At 38.9% G+C, this 23979-nt stretch overlaps 1 protein-coding gene across 1 annotated transcript in view; it reads right to left on the reverse strand.

Moving 5' to 3' along the window:
- The window catches only part of nrg3b (neuregulin 3b), a 361874-nt gene that overhangs the window by 35109 nt on the left and 302786 nt on the right, over positions 1-23979 (reverse strand). The window contains exons 4-6 of the mRNA XM_041815096.1: positions 16150-16176; positions 5133-5235; positions 592-718 (exon numbers count right to left, since the gene is read on the reverse strand). Of these exons, the coding sequence (XP_041671030.1) occupies positions 592-718; positions 5133-5235; positions 16150-16176 (257 nt within the window). The remainder of the gene's footprint in view (positions 1-591; positions 719-5132; positions 5236-16149; positions 16177-23979) is intronic.

Consider the following 23979-nt stretch of genomic DNA (forward strand, 5'->3'; position numbering starts at 1 on the left):
CTTTATTTGAGGTATCTTTTTTTAATCAATAAACGCATTACTAGCTTTATCTTTTCATTTCTGAGCAGGTTGATGGGTCCATTTTCCCAAATTGCTTGCTCATGCTAAAATGTTTGCTCTGCTTTAAAAGAAATAAAATCAACAGACAGGAAGTAAAGGCAGCTGCAAAAAAATCCCACTCAGTGAAAAAGTACCACCAGGGCAAAGAAAAGTGCTATTTAACATTTTTTGTCTGCAACATAGTATTGTTGCTGTGCTTGCATGGTGAATTCAGCGCCCGTGACACACCACCGATTAGAAATTGCAATCTGCAGTTTGTCATGGGGATGTGTCACTGTGAACGTGACAAGCAGATTTTTCCTGTAAAACACCCGATGCATTTATTTGAAACTATAATTCCCCACTGTCTCTCAGCCCTGTGTCAGATATGAGTGTGAAGAAAAGGCTTCAGCCAGTGGAGAGATTATTAAGACACACATCGTACATCATCCTGTCAGGCACTCTAAACCTTGTTTTTCACAGGAGTGCTATACGTATTAAGATGGAACTGATTACATCGATGATAAAGGCAGTAATGGGGGAGAGAGTTACCTTTTGGAGTTGAAGGCTATATTGAAGGCGAGGAGTAGATTTGGACATGAGGCTGGAGGCGTTGATACTGCAGTCCCTCAGGCTGCGACTATCGGAGAAATGAGCCTGGAGTTTTTCCCTGTGTCTCCTGTGAAGGAAAAGGGGAAAGATTTCCATATTACAACCAAAATAAGCTTTACTATATTCAAAGCATAATCAAAAATTAACATTTGTGTAACTCTCGTTAAAAAACAGTGCAATTTGATTTTCCTTTGGAAAAAAACATCAATTTTAAACATGAACCAGACAATGAAATGGGAAAAAGTATGAATCAGTTTATATACTTTGCCTAGTCTTTTCCTTTATTTTAATTAAGGATATTTTTTCCTTCCTCATTTAAGGCTATGTGTTGACACCATAGTGTAGTTAGTTAAACTAACAAATTTTTGCCATAAACTGAATTAGAATGAAATCAAAACGGCAAAAAAGGCTAACAGTACAAAAGATAAAAACAACTTACAACTTGCATTAAAGCAACATGAATGGGAATTTTGTTTGATGTGCTTTGGCGCCCACTGAAGGTCTCTGAATGCAACTGCACTATCAAGTGGACACTCAGATAGTACTGCTATGCCTCCCCCTCTTAGATGATGTGGTTATACTGACAAACAGTTGATGACGAAGCCAGTGAGAAAACCCGCTAACTGATAAGATGCAGTATTACAAACAAATTTGGCTCTGCTAGCATCTACAGCCCGTTGTTTGCAAACATGCAAACATGTTGAAATTCAACTGTTGCCATGATGTTCACAGTCCATGCCTGAGAGACTAAATTAGAGGGGGCAATTTATTACATCAGTGGTTCTCAACTGGTGGGTCTACACCAAAAAAAGGGTCATGAAACGGCTACATCATGTGTTTTGTTGCTCTGATTGGCCCGTAAAGATGTGACAGGCAGAAAGTTCATCCAATCACACTCACACAGTTTATTTTCAAAGGCTCTGCCTTTTCCCAAATGCTGTCAGGTTATGACAGCAGTGTTCCTGAAGATTTTAATTTTTTTTCTCCTTTTGATGGACAGCAAAGCAGGTCAATAGGAAATTCCCAAGAAGTTACCAAATTTCAATGCTGTCATGGGAAAAAAATGAGAAGAATGTAAAATATTCATACTTGTTCTATTGTAATGATGTGCTTTATAGACGTGTTTCTTTTGATCCATCTCTTTAGCTTGATTTTTGGTCAAAATGGTCAAATTTGTCCTCAAATGCATTTTAGGGGTTGAACCTTTTGAAGAATTTGGGTCAAAATTAATCTGAAAAATGTTGGTAGGTCCTTCTTCCCAGCCAGATGAGATCCATTGTATTACATGCTAGTTGAGATAAAGTAGGTGCGTAATGTTCCAAACTTAGGGCTGTCGATCGTCAGTCACAGTCAATCTCCACTTTTTGGGCATTTTTCAAATTCAATACTCCCCTACTTTGTATTTAAAACAGTTTTTTGTTTCATTTGGATTTTTTCTGCCTTGAATTAAGTGCAATTGATTTCCTGTTTGGCTACAGACCTGCTTTTATTTGAAAGGAAAGAAAGAACTTTGGGTAGATGAAAACTTAAAAGTTGTTGTACTGTTGAAGCAACTTTAAGAAAGTTATTTTTTGGAGAAAAAGTTGTATGCTTTAAAAATATCCTCAAGACTCAGAAACACCTAGAAGGAAGTAAAATGACCTTGTCCTGAATAAAACCAAACAAAGTAGTTAAGAAAGTTAGTCAAAAACCAAAGATGGCTTTTTAAATATTAAGTGCATTAGAAAAAAAAACACAAAAAGAACATAAAAAATAAAAGGGATAGATTACCATGGAGTTATACTTCATTATATATTGTGCCCAGCTCTATAAACGTTCTGCTGTTGCAGGACATTTCCTGCTTTCTCTACAATGATTTAACATTCTGGTAACAGTTTTAAGTGAATTTATTGATTTCTATAAGCTGCTTAGCTGGCTCTTGGCACAGATATATACCAGCAAATAACTTCATCATGTTTATTGAGCTGTTTTTCTTTATTTCTTACAAATACTTAAGTGTTGCGTGCGTAAAAGTCACATACAGCCCATATAGTATAAAAGCATTGCACAAGAGATAGGTGTATTTCAAAATGTGACAGCATACAAATCAACATTTCTTATTTCTTTCTTTCACCGTTATTTGATTTGAATGCTCACAAAAGCTGCCAGCTTTGACAGCGTTTGTCAAACATTGTTAATGTACGAGCTCATGAAAGGTCAGAGGGACAAAATGAGCCAGAGTCAATTTGCAGCTCACATGTGGGAATTTTCCTCCCGAGCTGTAACTGAAGGCTTGATGGAGGCGAAAAAGATATGCCAATCGGCCACAAAAATAGCATTAGGAGCGAAAAGATGTGTTGCACGAGTGATAATTTAATCAAGGCAATGTACCGTGAAACGTCTATTACATGCCTTTGTGATAATATTATGGAGGAAAAAAGGAAGATAGAGAAGAGATTTTCCAGAAATACCTCCACAGACACCAGATTGTGGACCTTCACTTCACAGAGTGAGAATATGAGGAGGATCTCAGTGAGGTTACATGTTTTAAAGCAATGTGCATATTCTTTATGTATGAATTGTCACACCGACAGTGCAGAGGAGGTGTCAGTTTTTGTTCTGGTGTACTTAACTTTCAATTTCTCTTGCTTTATTTTTCACTTTTGCTTCTTTTCTCTCCTCACTTCCTTCATGAAAAAGAAGTAGGAGGGTAGGACAGAGCAAAGTCTAGTGGGGGGGTCCCTTTTTCTCAGCTCTCTGTTTAGATTATCTTTGTCTTTCTACTTTCTCTTGTGGTCTCTTTGCTGTTCTTTTTCAGTTGTAATTTTGGTGTCAGGAATAGCTTTGCTCTTTGTAGGGGCCATGGGCTAGGGCACAGCTTGCATTCACATAGCCTGGTTCTCTTAAGGTGGAGATGCTGCTTGGACTTTGATAGACAGAGGGTGAGTTAAAGGCCTTCTGTATGTTGACATGGTGGGCTGTGAGAGATAGCAGAGGTTGGGTCTGGGAGTTCACTGTTACGCTCTCCTGAGGTGTACTTTGACTAACTGAATAAAACACCAGTGAAAGGAGGTTCTCACAAGGGCTGGCAGTTTCCTGCCCATTAGTCTGTGGGGTCAAATTAAACAGTGCCTATAAAAGTATTCACCCCCTTGGAGGTTTCGCTGTTGTATTGGTTTTATAAATCAATCATGGTTAATATAAACGGGCTTTTTTGACATAAAAACTCCTTAATGTCAGAGTGAAAACTGATTTCTACAAGGTAATATCAATTAAATGAAAACATGTCATGTAAAATAAATGCAAAAATATTCACCCCTTCAACTCAGTATTTAGTAGATGCAACTTTGGCTGCAAAAAAAAAGTCAAAATATATTGACTATGACTGACTTACAAAATCAATAAAATGTTAGAACATCCACTTTTTATAGGCACTGGATTGCTACACTGACTGCTAATCCTTTTAGAAGGGCTCAAGTAAAATGTGTTTATTTCAAAGTCTGTCACCTAGAGTATGAAAATAATTGCCTCCAATCAGTACCGCAAAAAATCTTACACTAACAAAATATGAAGAAAAAAAAGCACAATCTTTTTGCTGTGCCAGATATGAAATATTAAGGAGGTTCCTTCATTTTGGATTAAACTTTGATTGGATTAAAATTTAATTGATGCTTAAGACTTTTGGATTAAATGTTAATTAAGCATTAAATGTTAATTTTTAAGGCTGCTAAATTCTCTGCAGCTGGGGCCTTTTAAGGTTTACAGGGTAACAGATGCGGAAAGATATTAAATTTTAGGGAAATGTGCATAAGATAACATTTTCTTTACAGTAAAAGCAATAAAATTTCCACATTCAAGACTCAGTACTATATTGTATGACGTAGGGTAGTATTTGCTGAAAAAGTTGATATTCAAAGCCTATAATCCAAGATAATTAATGGCTGATGCTAGATAATTGGCAGGCAGTACTACTTGCTTGGATAATTTCCAGTACATTAAATCTACAATGTAGCTAGGACTTGAGGTTAGGTAGAACAAGTGTAAAAGAGCTAAAAATAAACCTAATTTTCCTTTATCAGGACCAATTCAACAAAATTAACCTACATTAATTCCCACCTTACATCCGGTCATGCCTTTTCTTTGTGTGCTCCCTTTCTTTCCTATTTTCCAGCAGACAGTAATTGACTTTGGCGTGCTGCTTTTGTGCACACGCTGTTAAGTCCTAATGTTTCTGACTCTAGCTCTGGCCTTATCTGAGTGTTTAGCTTTCTGGGAAGCATTTTGCGACACACCTTCTCACTAAAACCTCTTCATGAATAAATCTTACATGAGCATCTGTCCCAAAAGCATCCGACACAATTTAGACATGATGCCCCACTAAAACACCATCTCGCTGACTCACACTTAGAATTTCATCGGGCTCCATGTCATGATAGTAAAGTGCTCCTTCTACACAGCCGGGGGCATATGCTACTAATATGGTGCTGGCTGGCATCACTCACTTGTTCCGGCGGTAGAGTGCCATACATGCCACTCCAAGTAGACAGATCCCCGAGGCAATGCTGAAGATGGACAGCACCTGCCTCTGGTAGGTGTCGCCACTCTCTGTGGAAAAAGAGAACACAGTTCAGGCAGCTGACTTTTTATTATGACACAAACAATATGGGCTGTGGCTGTTAGCATGAAAGAACTGTATCATGAATTAACAGGCAGAGCTCACACTGAACGATGAATAGACTCACACATACTGAAGCACACAGCGACATCCACCCACCATCTTCATTAGCATAAAGCGACCAGTGCCGCTGTCAGTAAATGTCAGCGTTTGAGCATGGGATAGGGACATGGCAGACAGGGCTTAGTGACATGTGCTAACTGAAGTGTGATAATCATTTCGTTCAGACAAACCCAGCGGGCAACACCGATGGACTGTCTACACAGCAGGAGCCGTACTGACCGTGTGTGCGTGTGTGTGGGTTTGTGTGTTACTGTCTGTGTGTCAGTTCAGCGACTGATGGCGACAGGGAATTAGAAGCAAATGAATGCTCCTGGAGCCTCTTGTCAGACCCCCACACATCAGCAGCAGAGGCTTAAGGTCAGTAGCAGCTGGGACGGGAAGCAGTTGATCCCAGAAGATATGTGTCTGACCAACCAGCTGGAATCATGGAGCTGAGTGCAAAGAGCAGGGGGGTAGTGGTGAATGGACACAGGCCTATCAAAAACACTCCTGTGACAAGAAGAGGGGACTGAAATATGATATATGGTAAAGAATGCACCATTCATTGCAAGAAAAGATGCATGATTGATTATCCTCCCCTCATAAATCTGCATTTAAATTAACAGAGCAATATCAAAGTTTAAGGTAGGGGGTGTTTTGAGCTTCGCCTGTCTTAAGGCTCATTTATGCTCGACAAAGCTTACAGTAATGTGATAAATATTGCAATACCACTGGTAATCAAGGGGGCAGTGTTGAGCAGTATAGCCAACAGTTTAACCCAGAGCAGTAAAGCCAAAAGATAAAAGAAAACTTTTAAAAATGGCAGACATTTTGAAGGAATTATGGTGAAATATTAAGACATTACACTCATACACAGACATGATGTTAGCGCACCTGGGAACATGGATAGACAACAGTAGAGGGTCTGGCTGCAGACTACTGAATATTAGTTAGGTAAAATAAAATAAAACCAGTACAGAAAAATCCCTGTTTTCTGACATTTTTTGGTGGACACAGGACTACAAAATATACAGAGTTGCAGCCAAGCTTATGTTGTTTAGCTAGTTTTTACTTTCTACATTTTGATAGCAAGTGGAAAGATACGAAACCACATACAGGGCTTGTGGCATACAGAAGTTCAAAATATCAAAGCTGGGTGAAATAAAATTAAAGTATAAAAACAGAGCAGTGCCTGCAACACTCTTCTGCTGACAAGGACAACAGGATGGGACACGAACATGGCACTTAAAAGCTAAGCTAGCTTAAGTTTTGACACCTTCTTGTGTACTGAGATAGCAAGAAATAAAAATCAGAGTGGTAGTATACAGCTGACTTAAAAAAAAAACATTATAACTGTGGTGATAAAATCAATAAAAATAAGAGCATGGCTATGAGTTGCGGCTAACATAAGCTTTGCTAGCTTGTTTCTAAGTTAACATCCTGTTATTATTAGGAAGGAAAGAATTGAAATCACTTAAAGAGTTTAATATAAAGCTTTTAAGGTAGCCAAAGCTAGGTAATATAAAGCACAACAGAGGACAATGGGCTATATGCACACGTGCTTCCGTATTCGGAGTTAACCAGCCCAACTACTTCTGGTTGTCATCCTGTCCCATTGTAAGTATGGGGTTTTTTACACGGTCTCTCCAAGATGTCCCGATAATAACAGTGAATAACGTGAGCCACATGATTCAAACACTATCCCACACCGCAACAACAAAAAAGGAGAAGGGCTTCAAACTACACGTTTCAAGCTACATCCACAACTACAAAGGTAAGGTCTAGAATGAATGAAAACATTAGCATGCTAATACTCTGATTGTAGTATGGATGCTAACGTGATGAATCTTTCTATCATGTCAAAACGTTCTAAACCTGTTTTTAAATCACAGTCTCTAACAAGGATGCCAGTAGTGGGGAAATTATGATTAGGGCTGAGTGCTTCAGATCAATGAAGAAAAGCCCAAAACCTCACAGTCTGAGCGTAAGGGAAAGTTATCCTGCAGGTTGGTGCATGACAGACTTCTGTTGGTCATATCAGGTTTCCATGAGTCATACTGGTTTTAAGAAAGCCTTTTAAAGATTATTTAAACTATGTTATTAATTTGAAACCTTATTCATAACATCCCAGTAAAAACATATGCAACTGGATTCACAGAAGCTAGGTATGGAGTTCTGAGTTCCTTTTATAAATTACAGGTCAGATTATTTGTTTACTCTCTTGTAATAATGATAATAATAATAAGGTTATTTATATAGCACCTTTCAAGAACAGCAAGATCACAAAGTGCTTTACAAAGAGATAAAAGAAACAAAAGCAATTAATGCAAAGGTACAATAAGAGAATACACAGTGCACAGAACAGATTAAGTTAAGGCCAAACCAAACAAGTAGGTCTTAAGTTGCTAAATTGTAATCTTACGCATATGTTCTCCTTTCAAATAAATGTTCAGCAAGCTAGTATTCTAAACTTTTATAACTTCACTGCACATGCAGGTAGTACAGTAAACATTGTGCAATTTTTCCTTTTCAGATTGTGTTAGGCGATTGACGCCCTGTGCACCTCCAGAGCTTTGAGTGTACCAGTTGCATATGTTTTTACCGTGATGTTATGAATAGGGTTTCAAATTAATAATATAGTTTAAATAATCTCTAAAAGTCTTTCTTAAAACCAGTATGATTCACAGAAACTTGATATGATGAACAGAAGTCTGTCATGCACCAACCTGCACTGAACCTGCAGGATAACTTTCCTTTACGCCCAGACTGTGAGGTTTTGGGCTTTTCTTCATTGATCTGAAGCACTCAGCCCTAATCATAATTTCCCCACTACTGGCATCCTTGTTAGAGACTGTGATTTAAAAACAGGTTTAGAACATTTTGACATGATAGAAAGATTCATCACGTTAGCATCCATACTACAATCAGAGTACTAACATGCGTACTAACAAGCGCGTGTGCATATAGCCCATTCCTCTGACAATAAACTACAGTATGGGCATTGAGTTTTCAGCTTCCGTTAGCTAAACTAGCTTGTTTTTAAGCTAGTTCTTCTTTGTACTGAGTTTGTTAGAAGTTAAATCACATACAAGGACAGTTGTACACAGCTTTTTTTTTTTTTTCAATTTTTGAAGTGATACTTAAGCTACAAAAACAAAGGGTGGGAATATCACTGAGCGAGTCACCTGGTGGTAAAAATGAGCACATTTCAAGGCCTGCTGTTCAGCATAGTAACTAATCTGCTGACATCTTGCAAACAGAGTTTGAGAGACTTATCCATCCCACAGGACTTCATGACCTTGAGCTCAACCTCTTGAGACATTACTCAATCACTCAAAAACAATAATCCTCTGGTGTCTGAGTGCACGGTCTTAAGGGTTGCAGGGTAAAGTGCAGAAAACATCTTCGCAGCCTGTTCCTGACCTTTTAGGGCTTGTTTGTGGTTTTTGATGCTGTCAACAGAGAAGTGTCCTGGGAGGTCTTCTTGTCTGCACTGGTTTGTCATCTTCCTCCAAATCTGTTTTTTAAGGGCATGGTGACTGTTTGGAGAGCTTTCTACGGCCAAAGCTTACAGTGACGTCTGTTCACAGCAGTTTTCTCCCCCTGCATTACATCAGTGCTGCATAGACACATTTCAAGATAGTGTGGTTTAACTGAGTTCAAACAGGAGGGAAAACCTTTTAAATATTAGAATGCTTCTGGCTAAAGATAAAGATAACATATGAAGAACTCCTGGAGTTAGAATATGTGGATATATACACAGAATATATATATATATATATTTATACATCAGAGGTCCAAACTGCCCACTCAGCTCCTGTGAGGCAGTGAAAAAAATAAACGCTGCAGGGGAGGCCAGCTGTGTCACTCTACTGCATTTTTAATACTTGCAAACACAAAAATAATTGCTGTGTGGAAAAATTTTGTCTTTTTCATTGGTTAATAAGGGGGTCCAGCTATTATGTTTTAATGTCAGGCAATTTTTCTGGCATTTTATCAACTTGAAAAGAGTAATTTTAGACTTTTAATGAGCATTTAAGTCAGACAGGTACTGAATTTATGAAATGAAAATTAATATTTGAGGAAAGAATGTTTTTAAATTTGTGTTTTTCACAGGCTTCCAACTGATCAGCCTTAATAATTTCTTTTTTCCTTACTAATAAAAAGCCAAAGGTATAAAACTGATCACCCTACTTGTTTGTTGTGATTTAAATAACACTAGCCAATTGTATCAAGAGGAATTATTAAAAAAAGAAAAAGAAAAAAAGATTTTTTGAAAACTATCTTTATACTGTCACAGTGCAAAGTTTGTTTACAGTGCTGAATATTGTAGCCCAATGCTTCAGTTATATATGAGAATTACCTGACAACTTTATCCTCATTTTCTAGATCAGAATAGTACTGAACTGTACTGTTCAAGTAAGCAGGCCTGTCGACAGAACTGGCTGGGCTCCTGAAGAACCCAGAGGATGAGCCATCCATAGTTGTGGTTTATTGATGATATCAATGCATGTGTGTTAAACAGGTAGCAATGGTGCTAGCATAACCATTTAACCATTGTTGGTTAAAAATGGCTAACCTCTCCTTCCACTTTCTGCCACTTTCTGTGCATTTTTGCCACTCCTTAATACCACTTAGAACCCAATTTGGCCGCTTTGCACTTTTTTTTTTTTTGGCCATTTTTGGCTAATTTTGGTCACTTTTTCCCCTTTTTTGCCACCTCTTCCACTTTTGACCCCACTTTGCAGTTTTCACCCATTCTTACGTTTGTCAATTTTCTGCCACTTTTTGCCCATTTATACCACTTCTTTTTGCCACTTTCTTTTGCAACTTTCAACTCCTTTTTGCCAATTCCAACCCAATTTTGCTGCTTTTCAATCAATTTTGCTAGTTCAATTTTGCTTAATTTTTGCCTCTTCTAAACTCATCTGGGCCACCTTTTGCCCTTTCTTGCCACTCTTTCCACTTTTGATCTGCCTTTCACCTTCACTTTTCCAATTATTGCCCATTTTTAACTTCTTTTTGCCACTTTCCATGCTTTTGACTTTTCATTTGTGACTTTCTGCTCATTTTTGCCTCTTCTTTCTGCCTCTTCTTCCTCCATTTTGGGCCGCTTGCCCTTTTGGCCACCTTTTCAACTTTTAAGCCATCTTTGCAGCTTTTTACCCCTTTTGGCCACTTTTTGCCCATTTTTGTTACTTCTTTTTGCCACTTTAATTCATTTATGCCACTTTTCTATAACCTTGCAAAGCAGGGGTGCGGAGATGGTCGGGTGGTTTGGGTAGCTGCCCATGTGCGTTTGAGTTCGAGTCCGGCCTGTGGCCCTTTGCCGCATGTCTCTCCCCACTCTCTTCCCTGTTTCTGGGTCTATCCACTGTCCTTCCTCTGTCTAGTAAAGGCATGAAAAGGACCAAAAATAAACCTTAAAAAAAAAAAAAAAAAAAAATCACCCTTTTCCATGTTTATCACGGGCGAATCCATCTTGCCAAGCTCCCATCTGAACAGTTTGGGCCTGGTGACAGGACCAATCAGCGTCATGGGGCAGTACTTTCAGGTGCAGTGGAGCCGTGATGTAAGCAAGCAGCAACAAGAGGCTGATGCAATTATGGTGGAAGACATTAGCGTGGATGCTGCTTGCGCCAGTTTTATCAGAACTTGATGACATTTCTTCGTTAAAAGAAGAACAAAGTACAGCATTGGGTTGTTTTCTTTTCAAAAACAAACATAAGTTTGTCTGAGTTTACTCCTCAGTAGGGGCGCAGCTCAGTAGCGACTAGGTCACGTGTTTTGTTGCTCTGATTGGCCCGTAAAGATGTGACAGACAGAACGTTCATCCAGTCACCCTCAGAGTTTATTTTAAAAGGCTCTGCCCTTTCCCAAATGCTGTCTATGAGTGGTTTACCAGATAGATGTGTGAAACAAATCCATCTGGCTTGTCAGGTTAGCTTTTCTATGCTTCTTTTCAAAAGTATTTCATTATTTTCAGTTAAAGTTGTCTTCCTTTTCCCAGCTTCATTTCTGGCATCCTGACTTAGCAATGCTGGCTGGCATCTCTTTCCAAATTGTTTAGTTTAATTCAGAATTTTAACATTTTCAAAAATAGGTAATTCTGTTTTAAGAAAAGGGATTCAGTTTAGAAAAGTGCTATACTGTACTTCAGCATAAACAAATCAAATTTTTATTGTTTGTTGCTTGGAAAAGATATTTCTTATTCAGGTTAAATAATAATATGGTTATCACAGCTTAGCTTTACAATGGACCATGATTTTGTTGACCACCATGAGCCCCCATTTTGGTGGGGCATGAAGTTCCCTATGCTCTTGAGTAATATGTCTTCTCCTTCTGAGCCCTCTAGCCTTCACATTCAGTGAAATGACCTAGACACAGTTATTTTTTTTCGTCTTTCTCTGCTGCCACGCCGTCAGACCACCACCTGAGATAAACACCCCCTGCTTCTTTTTTTAAATCAAAAATAGACTTTTGCAAAATGTAACAACAAATAGAGCTATCTATATTACCCTGCTGAACATATGCAGAAAAAAAACAACATGAAGCCTGTTCATTAAACCATTACAGGCCTTTCAAACCTTCAAGGCGTTTTTGAAATTACATGTAAAAGCATGATGAGAAATGAAACCATGCAATATTGATGCAATGACACCACAATTCCATATGGCTATGAAATTCTATAGCAACCAAAATGACTTGATAAAAATACTATAATGAGGAGCATGCTATAAGTATCCCACACAAAATTGGGTGTTCAGCTTGAAATACATCAGGGGGAAACTAGTGAAGGCTGCAGCTGCCGGGCTAAAGAATGAAAGAAAATCAAAAGACAAGATCATATTTGGAGTTCTCAATCCCACTTCAAACAGAGCTCTGCTGCAATCTGACAGACTGTCTTGAGCTCAGTCTGTCAAACATTAGACTTATATAACAACTATCAGAAGATTTATTGCTAAAGTAAAAGAGGAAGTCTTAATGGAACACAATGAGAAAGAACAATGAGCACGCACTTACATCAGAGCCCAAAAAACTGTGTCTGTCATCTGTCCAGCTATCAATCGATCCCTCCCGTTCTCATTTTCTCTAATGCATCCGCCCACCTGCAGCAGCATTCTCAACTAATTTAGTCGCCGGATTAAAATCACTGAAGTGAGGAATGTTGTGTGCAGCAGGGCAGGCGCTTCTCCTTTCAAAGCGTTTCCTCCTCCTCCTCCCTCCCTACCTCGTATTTCCCTGCAGCAAGTGTGTGACATGACAGCAGCGTATGAAGTATGATGTTAATGGAAAACTTCACAGCGTGCAATGTTAGTTTTTTATGTATGCACAAAAGGGTGCCTGAGAAGATGGCAAAGAGAAGATGAAAAACATCATGAGGGTGGTAGATCGAGGCTGGAAGTGCATGTGTATGTGTGTTTGGGGTTGGACTGTATATTCCCTCTGGACAAAGAACAGTGTCATTGATAAAGAAAGGTTATTTGTTTTTTAAAGATTTTTTTAACCACCTTGGAGCTACCAAGGCACCTACACAAATATAAAAAATCCAGAGAGGCTCAAATCCTAAACATAGCATATTTTCTATAGGGATGGGTCATGATTTTTAAATATTAAAATTGTCATCTTTTTAATGAAGTTTGAAGTTTTCATGCAACTTTAATCTCATCTTTGATATACAATTTTACGTTATGCTCTACCAGAGCCAGATTGTAATAGGTTGCTACCACCAGATGGTGGCGGTAGTGCATCTGGAAGCAAACTGCCATTAAATAGCATATAGAAGAAATATAGAAGGAAGAAGTGTAAAAGAAGAAAAAATAATTTGTGTCAGGTTAAACAACAGTGAGATTGGTGTACAGATATAAGGAACTAGCTGAGTATCTGTTAAGGAAAGATCTATTTTAGTTAACTTTGCTACACATATGGGGTACAGATGCAAGCCGTTAGGTCGCGCCCCGTGTGTAGATGCTATAGTCCTCCAAGAGGGCAACACGGGTTGATGTGTGGGACCCTTCCTTCATGTCATTCTCCACTCTCTCTTTTTGATTTCCTACTCTATTCAATGTCCTCTACAATAACATCTTACAAGCCCAAAACTAGCATTTATCTTTTTTAAAAAAGTTGAATAAATAATCAATCTAATGATCTATTTTGCTTTTAATAATTAAGTAGAATTACTTCAGTTTCAATGCTAAATCTGTCAGCTTGTTAATGGCAATTCCCATTATGTTTTAGCATCAAGCTAACACACCAGGAAATATCCTGGTCCTCTGAGGCATGAGTTTCTGGCAAAGATTTAAATGTGAAAGCTAATGCTAGCATGTAAGAGCTTCCTGGAAACATTAAGCTTGCCAGCTAACATTTCATTAGCTTATAAGAAAATCTCTAGCTCATTTAGGGCAGGGCAATCTATGTGTTTTCATAAATCCTGATAAACACTAACAATTTTAGCCGCCACAACTTAGATAACTGTAAAGCAAGTTGTAGGCTAACTCTTGAAATGTATCTATCAATGTTATCATTTCACCACTTCACAACTAAAAATTGTTAAGAGAGGAAATCTAGAGGGGTCTCTGGCCATATTTGAAGTTAAAGAACTGTTAGACAACAGTCAACGCTAGCATTTAACCACTCACTGAAAGCTATGTAGCTCCCACTCACTTCCTAGCTCACTATGAAATGAGCTTTTAGCTGAACTGTTGTTTTTCAGGATTAAGCCTTACTCTTTTAATGAAGATCAAACAGTAGTTTTTTTTCTATGTTGATTTGTCAAAATGACTAAACTCAAAAGACAGGAAAGAGAGAAAGTCTAGAGGGACATGTGATCATGTGAGTTATGTTATTATTATGCAACAGCTAATGTTAGCATTTAGCCATGTCCAAAACCTTTAGGATTAACGTTTCATTAGCTTAGAAGAAAACTGCTAGCTTAAATTACAATAACTTGCAATTTATGCCTTTTAAAATACTGTTAAACCATAGTACCACATTAATAATAGCTAGCTGCTACATAGCTTATTCAAAATAAAAAAAAAACCTTATTTGTCCCAGGGGTCTGGGGTATGTAATATGAGCTAAAAAGTGGCTGAATGAGGCTTTTTTTCAAAGTGGTTTTCAAATATACTGTTCTAACTTCAAATTTGTCCAGGTTTCCCTCCAGATGTTTTGATTTTCATATTTTAAAGTGTTCCTCATAAATCTAGATGATAGATAGCTACATTCATTAGCGTATTTTGCATGCCTGGGCTATTGGTGGGCTGAAGGGGACTTTAGTAAAAGTAATTCATAATCACAATTACTTTATTTTAGTTTAATTACTAATGACTTATAATGATCCTTTTATGTTTTAAACTGGATTATAATAGGTAGTCAGAAATACTAGTGACATTAGCCTCCAGTGATTTTAGTAAGGGTTGCACCATTTGCTGGTTGTAAAGGCATGGAAGCTAGGCTATACAGCATAGCAGATGGGAACACTATTTTCACAGAATTGAACAAGTTAAGGTAAAAATGGGGGGAAAAGAAATGTTGGCTCAAGTGGATGCTATATCCACATTTTATTTTTCACCCGGAAAGCCTCTGGCTTTGGCGCTATTTTGCAATGCGAGCATCGGCTATGAGCTACATGATCTTCCACCTCAAAGTATCTGAACTGCTGTTTGGGTCTGTTGACCAAGTTACCTGTTCATGTACATACATGTGTAAACTTTTGAGCCCATGCCCACACAGAGAACTTCTGCAAGACATTTCTAATCAAGGATGCAGGCTGCATCACTTCGCATTCAGAGTTCCTTCCGTACTGAATGTGTGTTTTACCGGCCTTCTTTAATTTTCTGAAGATAAATTGACCCCGGACCAGAAGAGGTAAATGGAAAGTTGTCATCCGAGTCAGTTTATTGCTCCTCTAGGCCTTCTTCCAATGGCTGATGTCTAATGACAGAGTTTGTTGTTGATGTCAATGTCAAGCCCACAGACCCAAACAGCAGACTACATACACTAAAGCATAGGAACATGCAGCCAGTAGATGAGCTTGCATGGCAACATACTGCCCAAGCAAAAGGCTCTCTGGGTGAAATATAGAATGCTTGGTGTACAGTTAAGCCAACTTTTTCTAGTCCATTTTTACCTAAAACTTGCTAAATTATGCATAGCTAGCGTACCCATCTGCTATAACGTGTCATCTATCTTCCATGCTGATAAAACCAGCGAGTCATCTTAAAGGGTCAGTGCTCACTGAAATCACCGGCTGATATCACCGGTATAACCAGGTACATTATACAACCCAACTTAAAAAAAAAAGGGGTATATCCCTTTAAAACTTGTCTAGGTGTTGCTGGTTGATCTTTTAATATTGCTGTATAGTTCAGCTTTCACAGGGGATTGTTCTTAAATTGTCAGTAGTGGAACACAGTATCCTTAAGTTTAGCAAAGGCCAATAAAATATTTAATTTTAGACCCCATAATTTGAAAATCCAGGTTAAAAAAGCTGCAGAACTTGTGCTAGACTCACCAAAAATTCATCAAAAAAATGCACCACAGCTGTCTTACTGCTCTCCTCTCATTACATCAATCCTCCGTGACAGCACTGTTCTCCACGCTGTCAGAAAACACCTAATTCAACACCACAGTGTTTCCATGGCGACTGGCCCCACATTAATTTTTCTCCAAGGTGAGTGGCCTTGTTGTGCTTGTGATTGTGTTTTTGTATGAAGCTTTTCATGGAGGTGGCGCTGCCTTTGGGAGAGACAAAAAATGAAACAAAATGGCATTTGACAAAGTAAATGAAAAACTTGTCTTACCCATGAACTCGATCCCAAGTTCATCCGCTGTCATGTTCAAAGGCAGGAGGCAGGGGGAAAACAAGAAGGGGTGGGGGTGGGGGGTAAACAGGTAAGCAGACAAAGAGAGAGAGAGAGAGAGAGCAGTTAGAACATGATGTGACTCTATCTTTCTAAGAAATCACCTCAGGGAGACATACGTGCATCGCAACTAGACCATAAAGTTGCTTTGACGGCTTCCTCTGACACCCTTTCCCATTTATCTCCCATCCCCTCTTGTGAACTCAGTGATGAGCCAGTCAGCCCTGGATGCTTTGCTTTGCCTTTTCCACTCTGAATCCACACTGCTTTCTGTGGCTTTGCATGATGTAAGAGGACGACAAAGATAAGGGTGGGGGCTGAGAGGATTAGCAAAAGGATCATAAAAAAATAAAAGTTGAAAATAACATCATATGTGTCATGTGTCATATGATCATAAATGTCACTGACGTTGCCTTGCATGGGCCTTTATATTGATTCCAGCCTGAGGCAATGCAGCAATTGTTCTCCTCCATCTCCTAGCATGGCTTTTCAATATTCACAATCTGGTCCCTTAAAGATGCAGGCATGCTCTCACATAGACCTACAGTACTCTTGTCTGTATGAATTTGTCAGTCGCATGCACACACTCTCTCTCTCACACAATCTCTAGTTTTTTTCATGCAGTTAAGTCGCCCCCCCACCCCCAATCCCAGTGCTGGGGAAACAGATAAAAAGGGAGCGCTCATGTTCCTTCTATCCAGACAGTGGCCCTTTTTCATGTCACTGTAATGTAATCTCATTTAAATTAAAATGAAACCCTCACTAGTAATTGCTTTTCTGACAGAGGTGGTCTGAGTTTTAAATAGATTGCTGCTTGCCAAGCTCCTGACAGATTATGTGGTGGGCACTCTCAAAAAAAGTCATTGCCAACAGACAAAAAAAGAAAAAAAAGGAAAAACATCTGTTCTCGTATGCATTTGATGGTGCCATGGGAAATGTGTCAGTGTTGCGGCTTCATGAGTTTGAAGAAAAATAACAACACCCAAGAGGACTGGATGAGATTCGGAAATGGAAAAGACAAACAGCTTTTTGGTTAAATGGATTATGATAATAAACATCTGAACATATGAAACACTGAAACTGGAGGTCTTTTTAAGGTGAGTGATCATATTTGAAACAAAGCAAACATGTTACATGTAGGTCAGAGAACATTTTGACCGAAAAAGATATACTTTTATTTCAGATACAGGCTCAAATGTGTTGTTGACATCCTGACTGCCATGCAGTGGACAACATCACTGATAACAAGAAAGGAAATCAAGGTAGGAAATCTCCAAAATGACCAATCAGTTAAGACATTAATTCATGCTGTATTTAGAAACAGAAGCAGGTGTAATCACGTTATCAGTGAACACATTGTTCATTCATAATTTTCTACCACAGCCTTCAGGATTGTATTACAAAAGCTACATTGATTACACACTCATGGTTTCTGGTTAATTTCCAAGCAGCTCATAAAGCAATTTTCAAATCTGTTAAAGCTTTCAGAAATGGCAAAAATACTCTTTATGTCATAGTGAAAATAGATTACTATAAAGTAATGTCAATTAAATCAAAATATATAAGGTTAAGTAAGTTACTGCATGAATATTCACCCCCTTTAAAGTGACTGACCTAATTCAACAGAGGTCTAGCCATTTGATGCTAGTAGTCTCATAATTAGTGAACTCGGGATTACGTAAGTGCAGTGAATGTGTCTCAAGTGATTGAAGTACGAAGACAGCTGTGTCTGCAAGGTCCAGTCTCTGGTTGATCAGTATTCCTGACTCCCATTACACCACGAAGACAAAAGAACACCTCAAGCAACTCAGAGAAAAGGTTATTGAAAAGTACAAGTCAGGGGATGGGTAAAAACTTTACAAGACACTGAACATTTCCCCAAGTTCAGTTAATTCCATCATCAAGAAATGGAAGGAATATGGCACATGTGTAACTCTGACTAGAACAGGTTGTCCTCACAAAATGAGAGAATGTGCAAAAAAGAGACTAGTGAGAGAGGCCACCAAGACACCTATGACTGAGATAAAGAGCTGTGATAGGAGAGACCGCCCACAACAACTGTTGCCTGGGCTCTTCACCAGTCAACGCTGTACAGAGAATGGTAAAAGGAAAGCCACTGTTGAAGAAACTCATATTAAATCTCAACCAGAGTTTGCCAAAGACATGTGGAAGACTGGTCTGATGAGACCAAAGTGCTGCTTTTTGGCAATCTGACAAGATGCTGTGTTTGGGCAGACACCAAACACTACACATCACCATAAACACACCACTGTGAAGCAGGGTGGCAGCATTCAGCTGTGGGGGTGATTCTTGGCAGTCGGCCCTGGAAGGATTGTATAGGGTAAAATGAATGCTGCTAAATATAGGTAAATCCCAGAGGACAATCGGTCTGCAAGAGAACTACAGCTTGGGAGAAGATTGACTTTTCAGAAAGACAATGACCTGTAGCAAACAATGAAAGCTAAACAGAATGGTTTAATGTCAACAAAGGGAATGTTCTGGAGTAACTGAGTTAAAGCCAAGACCTCAATCCAGTAGAGAATTTGCTGGACTTGAAAAGTGCCTGATCCCCATGCAACCTGACAGAGGTTGAAGAGTTTTGCATCTAACAGGTCAACTTGTGGGAGCATAAACAAATGAAAATGCAACTGCCGCCAATCAAGATACACCCTGCATGTTGACAGAATTGCCCACATTTGTCTAAAAGTTGCAAATGCAATGCAAAATGCTACTGTCATGACATTGAACTGAAGTATAACTCAAAATAGATCATGAGTGCTCCAAACTAAACACTCCTGACCAAAAATAGACTCCCACTACAGTCAATACTTGGCTCAAGGACAGAGCTAACACCAGGGGTACATGGCTGAACACTGCTGCCTGACTTTTTCTTGAAATTTGTTTGTGCAATTATTTGCATAAAATTTCTATGAGTTCATGGAAACTTCATGGAGACTAACAGAACTATCATGTACACAAGACTGAATTGCATAAAAGGTGATTGTGGATTTCCAGAGGGGGTGAGCAAATCAGCTCCTGCCAATTTTATATTTTCCAGTTTTGAGGTATCACTGCATGACTCAGATACGCCCTATATTTTTGTTGCCAGGATCTTCCTCAAACACATGCCCCAGCCACAGAAGTGATAACACTATCTTGCTGATGTTTCCTGATCTATATCACCCATCCCAGCAATCTCCTGTGATCGCCCGTGGCAACAGCCAACTCTTTCCCACTCTAAATCGCCTCGACTGTCACAGCCTCTTCAGATGATGTCATTACAACGCTGATGTGCATCCATTCCTCTGGAATTGGCGTGTCTGGAGACATCCACCAATCATAATATGAGCAGGCTGCCAATCCTTCGCACTGGCAAGTAGAAGCACCTCGGGGAATCGCTTTACGGAGCCTTGAGAAAGCCGGGAGAATACCTGTGCATCATGTCAGATGCTCTTGGCCCCGATTAAGAGGCAGAAATCTGGCGAGTGGGAGAGACAATGGCGGGAGTGAATCAAATCCTTAATCCCCTCCTCCACTTGGGTGAGCAGGGAACTGGGGAGTCAATGCGTCTGTGCTGTGTGTGCGTGTTCAATATTGAACCAAATATCCGGTGTAGCTACTTACTCCAGAGCTAATATCTAGAGGAGATTAATAGTTCAAATTAGAGGCTTGCCGCCTTCCTCTTCGTAATGCAGTGGGCTAAAACCGAAAGCTGGCTCGCCTTACCTCTTCAATCTTCAACCTAACATTGTTTCACAGGTGTACCCGACACAACTGAACACAGCATTACACTGTGCCTGTTTTCTTCTGACTTCATATGCTACGGGAAGCTTGACTGATTTTATAAAACAATTTTATAAAACAATTCTATTGTCCACTCTAAAATGGAAATTTAGAGTATTCAAAAAGGTTTTGTAATTTTACTGACTGCGAGCATCAAAAACACTCATTGGCTACACAGCAAAATGGTTAGTGTTAATTCAACTCAGACAGTGTTAAGTTTAACACTCTACCCGGGTTCATTTGATTTTCACAGCACTTTAGAGAGCGTAAAAATTGTAACCCTCTATTAGTGTTATCTTTTTACACTCACAGTGTTATTTTATTGCCCACTGTACTGTTCTTTTAACATGAAAATGTGTTTTTTATTTATTTCTCTGGGTGTTAATAAGAATCATGTCTACCAAATATTTTTAATTCGGGGTGTAACGGTATGGTTGAGCGGCTGAGGGCTCTTGACCTCATGGTGGTCAGATAACAGTCTTTTTTTTTTATTTGTATTCAAATAAGTAGCCTGAATAAATTACATTAAAATTATTAATAATGCTGCATCCTCCTTCCAAAGGGTCTTCAGTGAACAAAAAATATTATTAAAGAAATACATTAAGAATTACTGGGTTATTTTAATTGATATATTGATAAATTTTCCCATTCTTTAAACACTAACATTTCCCAGCCAACTTGAACACATCATCATACAACCATAAGTTAGCTTGTTGTGTATGCTATGCTAAGCTTTTGAGTTAAATTTACACTTTGGAGAGTGAAAAAATTGTAATCCTCTATTAGTGTTTTTTTTTTGTTTTGTTTTTTTACACTCACAGTGTTATTTCATTGCCCGCTGTACTGTTCTTTAGCATGAAAATGTGTTTTTTTTTTATTTCTCTGGGTGTTAATAAGAATCATATCTACAGAATATTTTAATTAGGGGTGTAACGGTACGAAAAAATTTCGGTTTGGTAAATTTTCTGTACAGTAATTAAAGTAAATAAATAACAGTCTATTTTTTAAATTGTATTTAAATAAATGGGCTGAATAGATTACAAATCAAATGCTTTGATTGATGCACTGAACGATGTGCTGTCAGTGACACACCTGCTGAATAATCTCAGCGCTACTGTTGTTGTCTGTGTCAACTGTTGTATTTCAATGGGACACAAAGTGTTCCTAAACAGGAGACTTTTATCTGGGAATATTCAGGCTGTTGTTTTCTGTGGTTGCCAGGACAGTGCGACAGTGAGTTGTGCTCTGGTTTTCCATCTATGTATGAGCTTCGTTCCACATGTATCCTTTCGGTACATGTCTGTAAGAGGCCCATACCAGCTATTGTCTTTTGAGCTCATACTGAACTCATTCATGTGCCTTACCAGACTTAAACTACACTGTAGTCTTCCTACTCTCCCGTGCCTCCAATTAAATACCCTGCCACTCCCCTACTGTGTAGCCATATGAGAGACGGCAGCCTCTCCTCTCTAGAGCTGAGCTCACAGCAGTGCAGCTGGAGTAGCCTACCTGGCAGGGGGCTTTTCTGCCTTTTGTCCCTGGACTTTCTATGCTGTTCTTTTCTACCTGTGTAAAGATGTGTGTGTATAACTGAGTGGTAGTCTGGGCTGCTCTTTTTTTGAGTGGCTGCTTTGTGGCCAGTCGATATCAAGACAAAGATGTATGGGTGAAGGGATGAGTAACTGGTATGTGTGCTTGGGGGTTAGAAAAAAGGGATATTAAAAATTAAGTGTGCACAGATTAAACTCTCCTATCCACAGGGTGTGATATGAATCTGAGAGAGACAATGTAAACTCAAACCATGCATGTGCCCACAGTAAACTGCATTCCAGTAGAGTCTGTACCACTCATAGCTGTTGTCAGCATGTGCATGTTTGTGTGTATGTTATTACATGATTTGCCTCTGAAAGGAGGATAATCCTCCAAACCCTTGGTAATCTGGGTAAATTTTAGATTACTCTGTATCAACAGAGATCAAAATAGGCTTCATTCCCTTTCTGCAAATCTTCCAGGGCACACTTATCCCTTGTGCTTGGGAAGCGATTGTGGCCAAACAGTTTGTTGTGGTAACAGGTGCATGCGTGGTCTGGCAATACGAAACTGTTTGCATGCAGTTTTGTATCACAGCTGTTGATAAATTTACTGTAGGATAAAGGAGTTTGAATGGGGTCATCATGAACTTCTAATCATATCATAATCTTGACATGCAGAATGAGTATACATGTGAGTATTTTTAGTATAAAGTACATCATATCAGCCAACTTTTCTGGACTCCTAAATAACATAAAAATGACAGAGTGCCTTCCTTGATACCCTCCAAGTTGAAGAAAAAAATTGAACAAAGGTCCTTTTAAGTGCACCATAAGTGGACAAAATTTGACCAAGTGCCTCCCTTGTTGCAATCTAGGTGCACAAAATCCGGCATAAGCCTTTCTGGACACTCTTGAATGACAGAATTTGATGAAGTTCCCTCCTTGTTGCCCTCTTACCGGGCAAAATCTGATCAAGTGCCCACCTTGGAGCACTCTTGGTGGACAAAATTTGACGTACTGCCCTCCTTGCTGCTCTCTAAATGGGGCATATATGGCAAAGTGCCTCCTTGGTACCCTTTAAGTAGTCAAAATTTGACAACTGCCCTAGTTGTTGGACTCTAGGTGGACAAAGTTTAAGAAAGTGCACTCTAGGTTGTCCTCCAAGTGGACAAATTTGACAAAGTGCCCTCTTTGGTGCCTTCTTTGTAGACAAAATTTCATGGAGTGCCTTCCTTAGTGCTCTCTAAGTGGCCAGATTTGATAATCATCTGTCTTGGAGCCCTCTAAGTTGACAAAATTTTGAAAATTGTTCACTTAGTCCCCTCTCAGCATCCGAACTTTGACAAAGTACTCTGTGGTGACTTCTTAATGGATACAATTTGACAGCTGTCCTTCTCTGTGCCTTGTAGGTGGACATATTTTGACCTAGTGCTCTCTTAGTGGACAAAGATTTTGACAAATTTCTGCCTTGATTGCTCTCTTAGTGGGAAATATTTTACTAAGGGCCCTTTTTGGGCAGGCAAATTGTGATAAAGGGACCTCTAGGGTGCCCTTCTTGTTGGCAATAAATGATGAAGTAGCCTCTAGGTTGCCTACTCAGTGGTCGAAACCTGACAAAGTGCACTTTAAGACACTTGCCAATTATGGAGGAAGTGCCCTAGAGTGCCAAAAGCACCTTCATTTTCACTGACATCCTTCCTTATGCATCTTTGTGAAATAAACACTTGAATAATCAATAATTTATCTTTTTCTTACAAAGATGTCATAGGTATTATCAACCAGGGTTTCTAACTATTCCCCTTTAAATATATTAGATTTTTATGTAAGCTAGTGACCTTCCAATATCCTAAGTCGGCCACTGATTCTCATATTTAAGTATTCTTTTGTTTGTACACATTTTATAGGAGTAGGAGCTGTTCGGCTCACTGTTTACCACTATAGTGTTGTTCTAAGTGTGTAGAGTAGCCTTAAGCTACAACAGCAACAGTGCAAATAAAGCTTTGCAACTTGGGAGTTAATGTTGTTTTCTTGGAGACTCCTTCTCTGGAGTATCGTGTTTACCCACATCCTGATTAAACTGCTTTACAAGCTTACCTTTGGAAGCTGTAAAAGATGTGTGTCCCTGAAAATGCAGGGTTTTTCCTCATAAAAGGTGTATTGCATGTTTAATCCACTGATGAAATCCATTTTAATTTCCTGCTCCGATCCATCCTGTTATGTTATGAGATGATCTCTTTCCAAGAATTATTCTATTGAAATGCTTTCAGTAAGCTCAAGCACTACAAAATACTCCAAATCGAAATAGAATTAATTACAAAGTGGTATTGTCTACTTGAATTGTTATCTTTGCTGCCATTTTGTGCTTACTTTGGAGAAAAAAAAAAAAAATTCTCTGTCACAAATTTATTCTCACACATAAAGCGAAATACAAATCCTATTGTGAAACATGTGTCTT

The sequence above is a fragment of the Cheilinus undulatus genome, linkage group 20, assembly GCF_018320785.1.
Source record: "Cheilinus undulatus linkage group 20, ASM1832078v1, whole genome shotgun sequence".
NCBI classification, from domain to species: domain Eukaryota; kingdom Metazoa; phylum Chordata; class Actinopteri; order Labriformes; family Labridae; genus Cheilinus; species Cheilinus undulatus.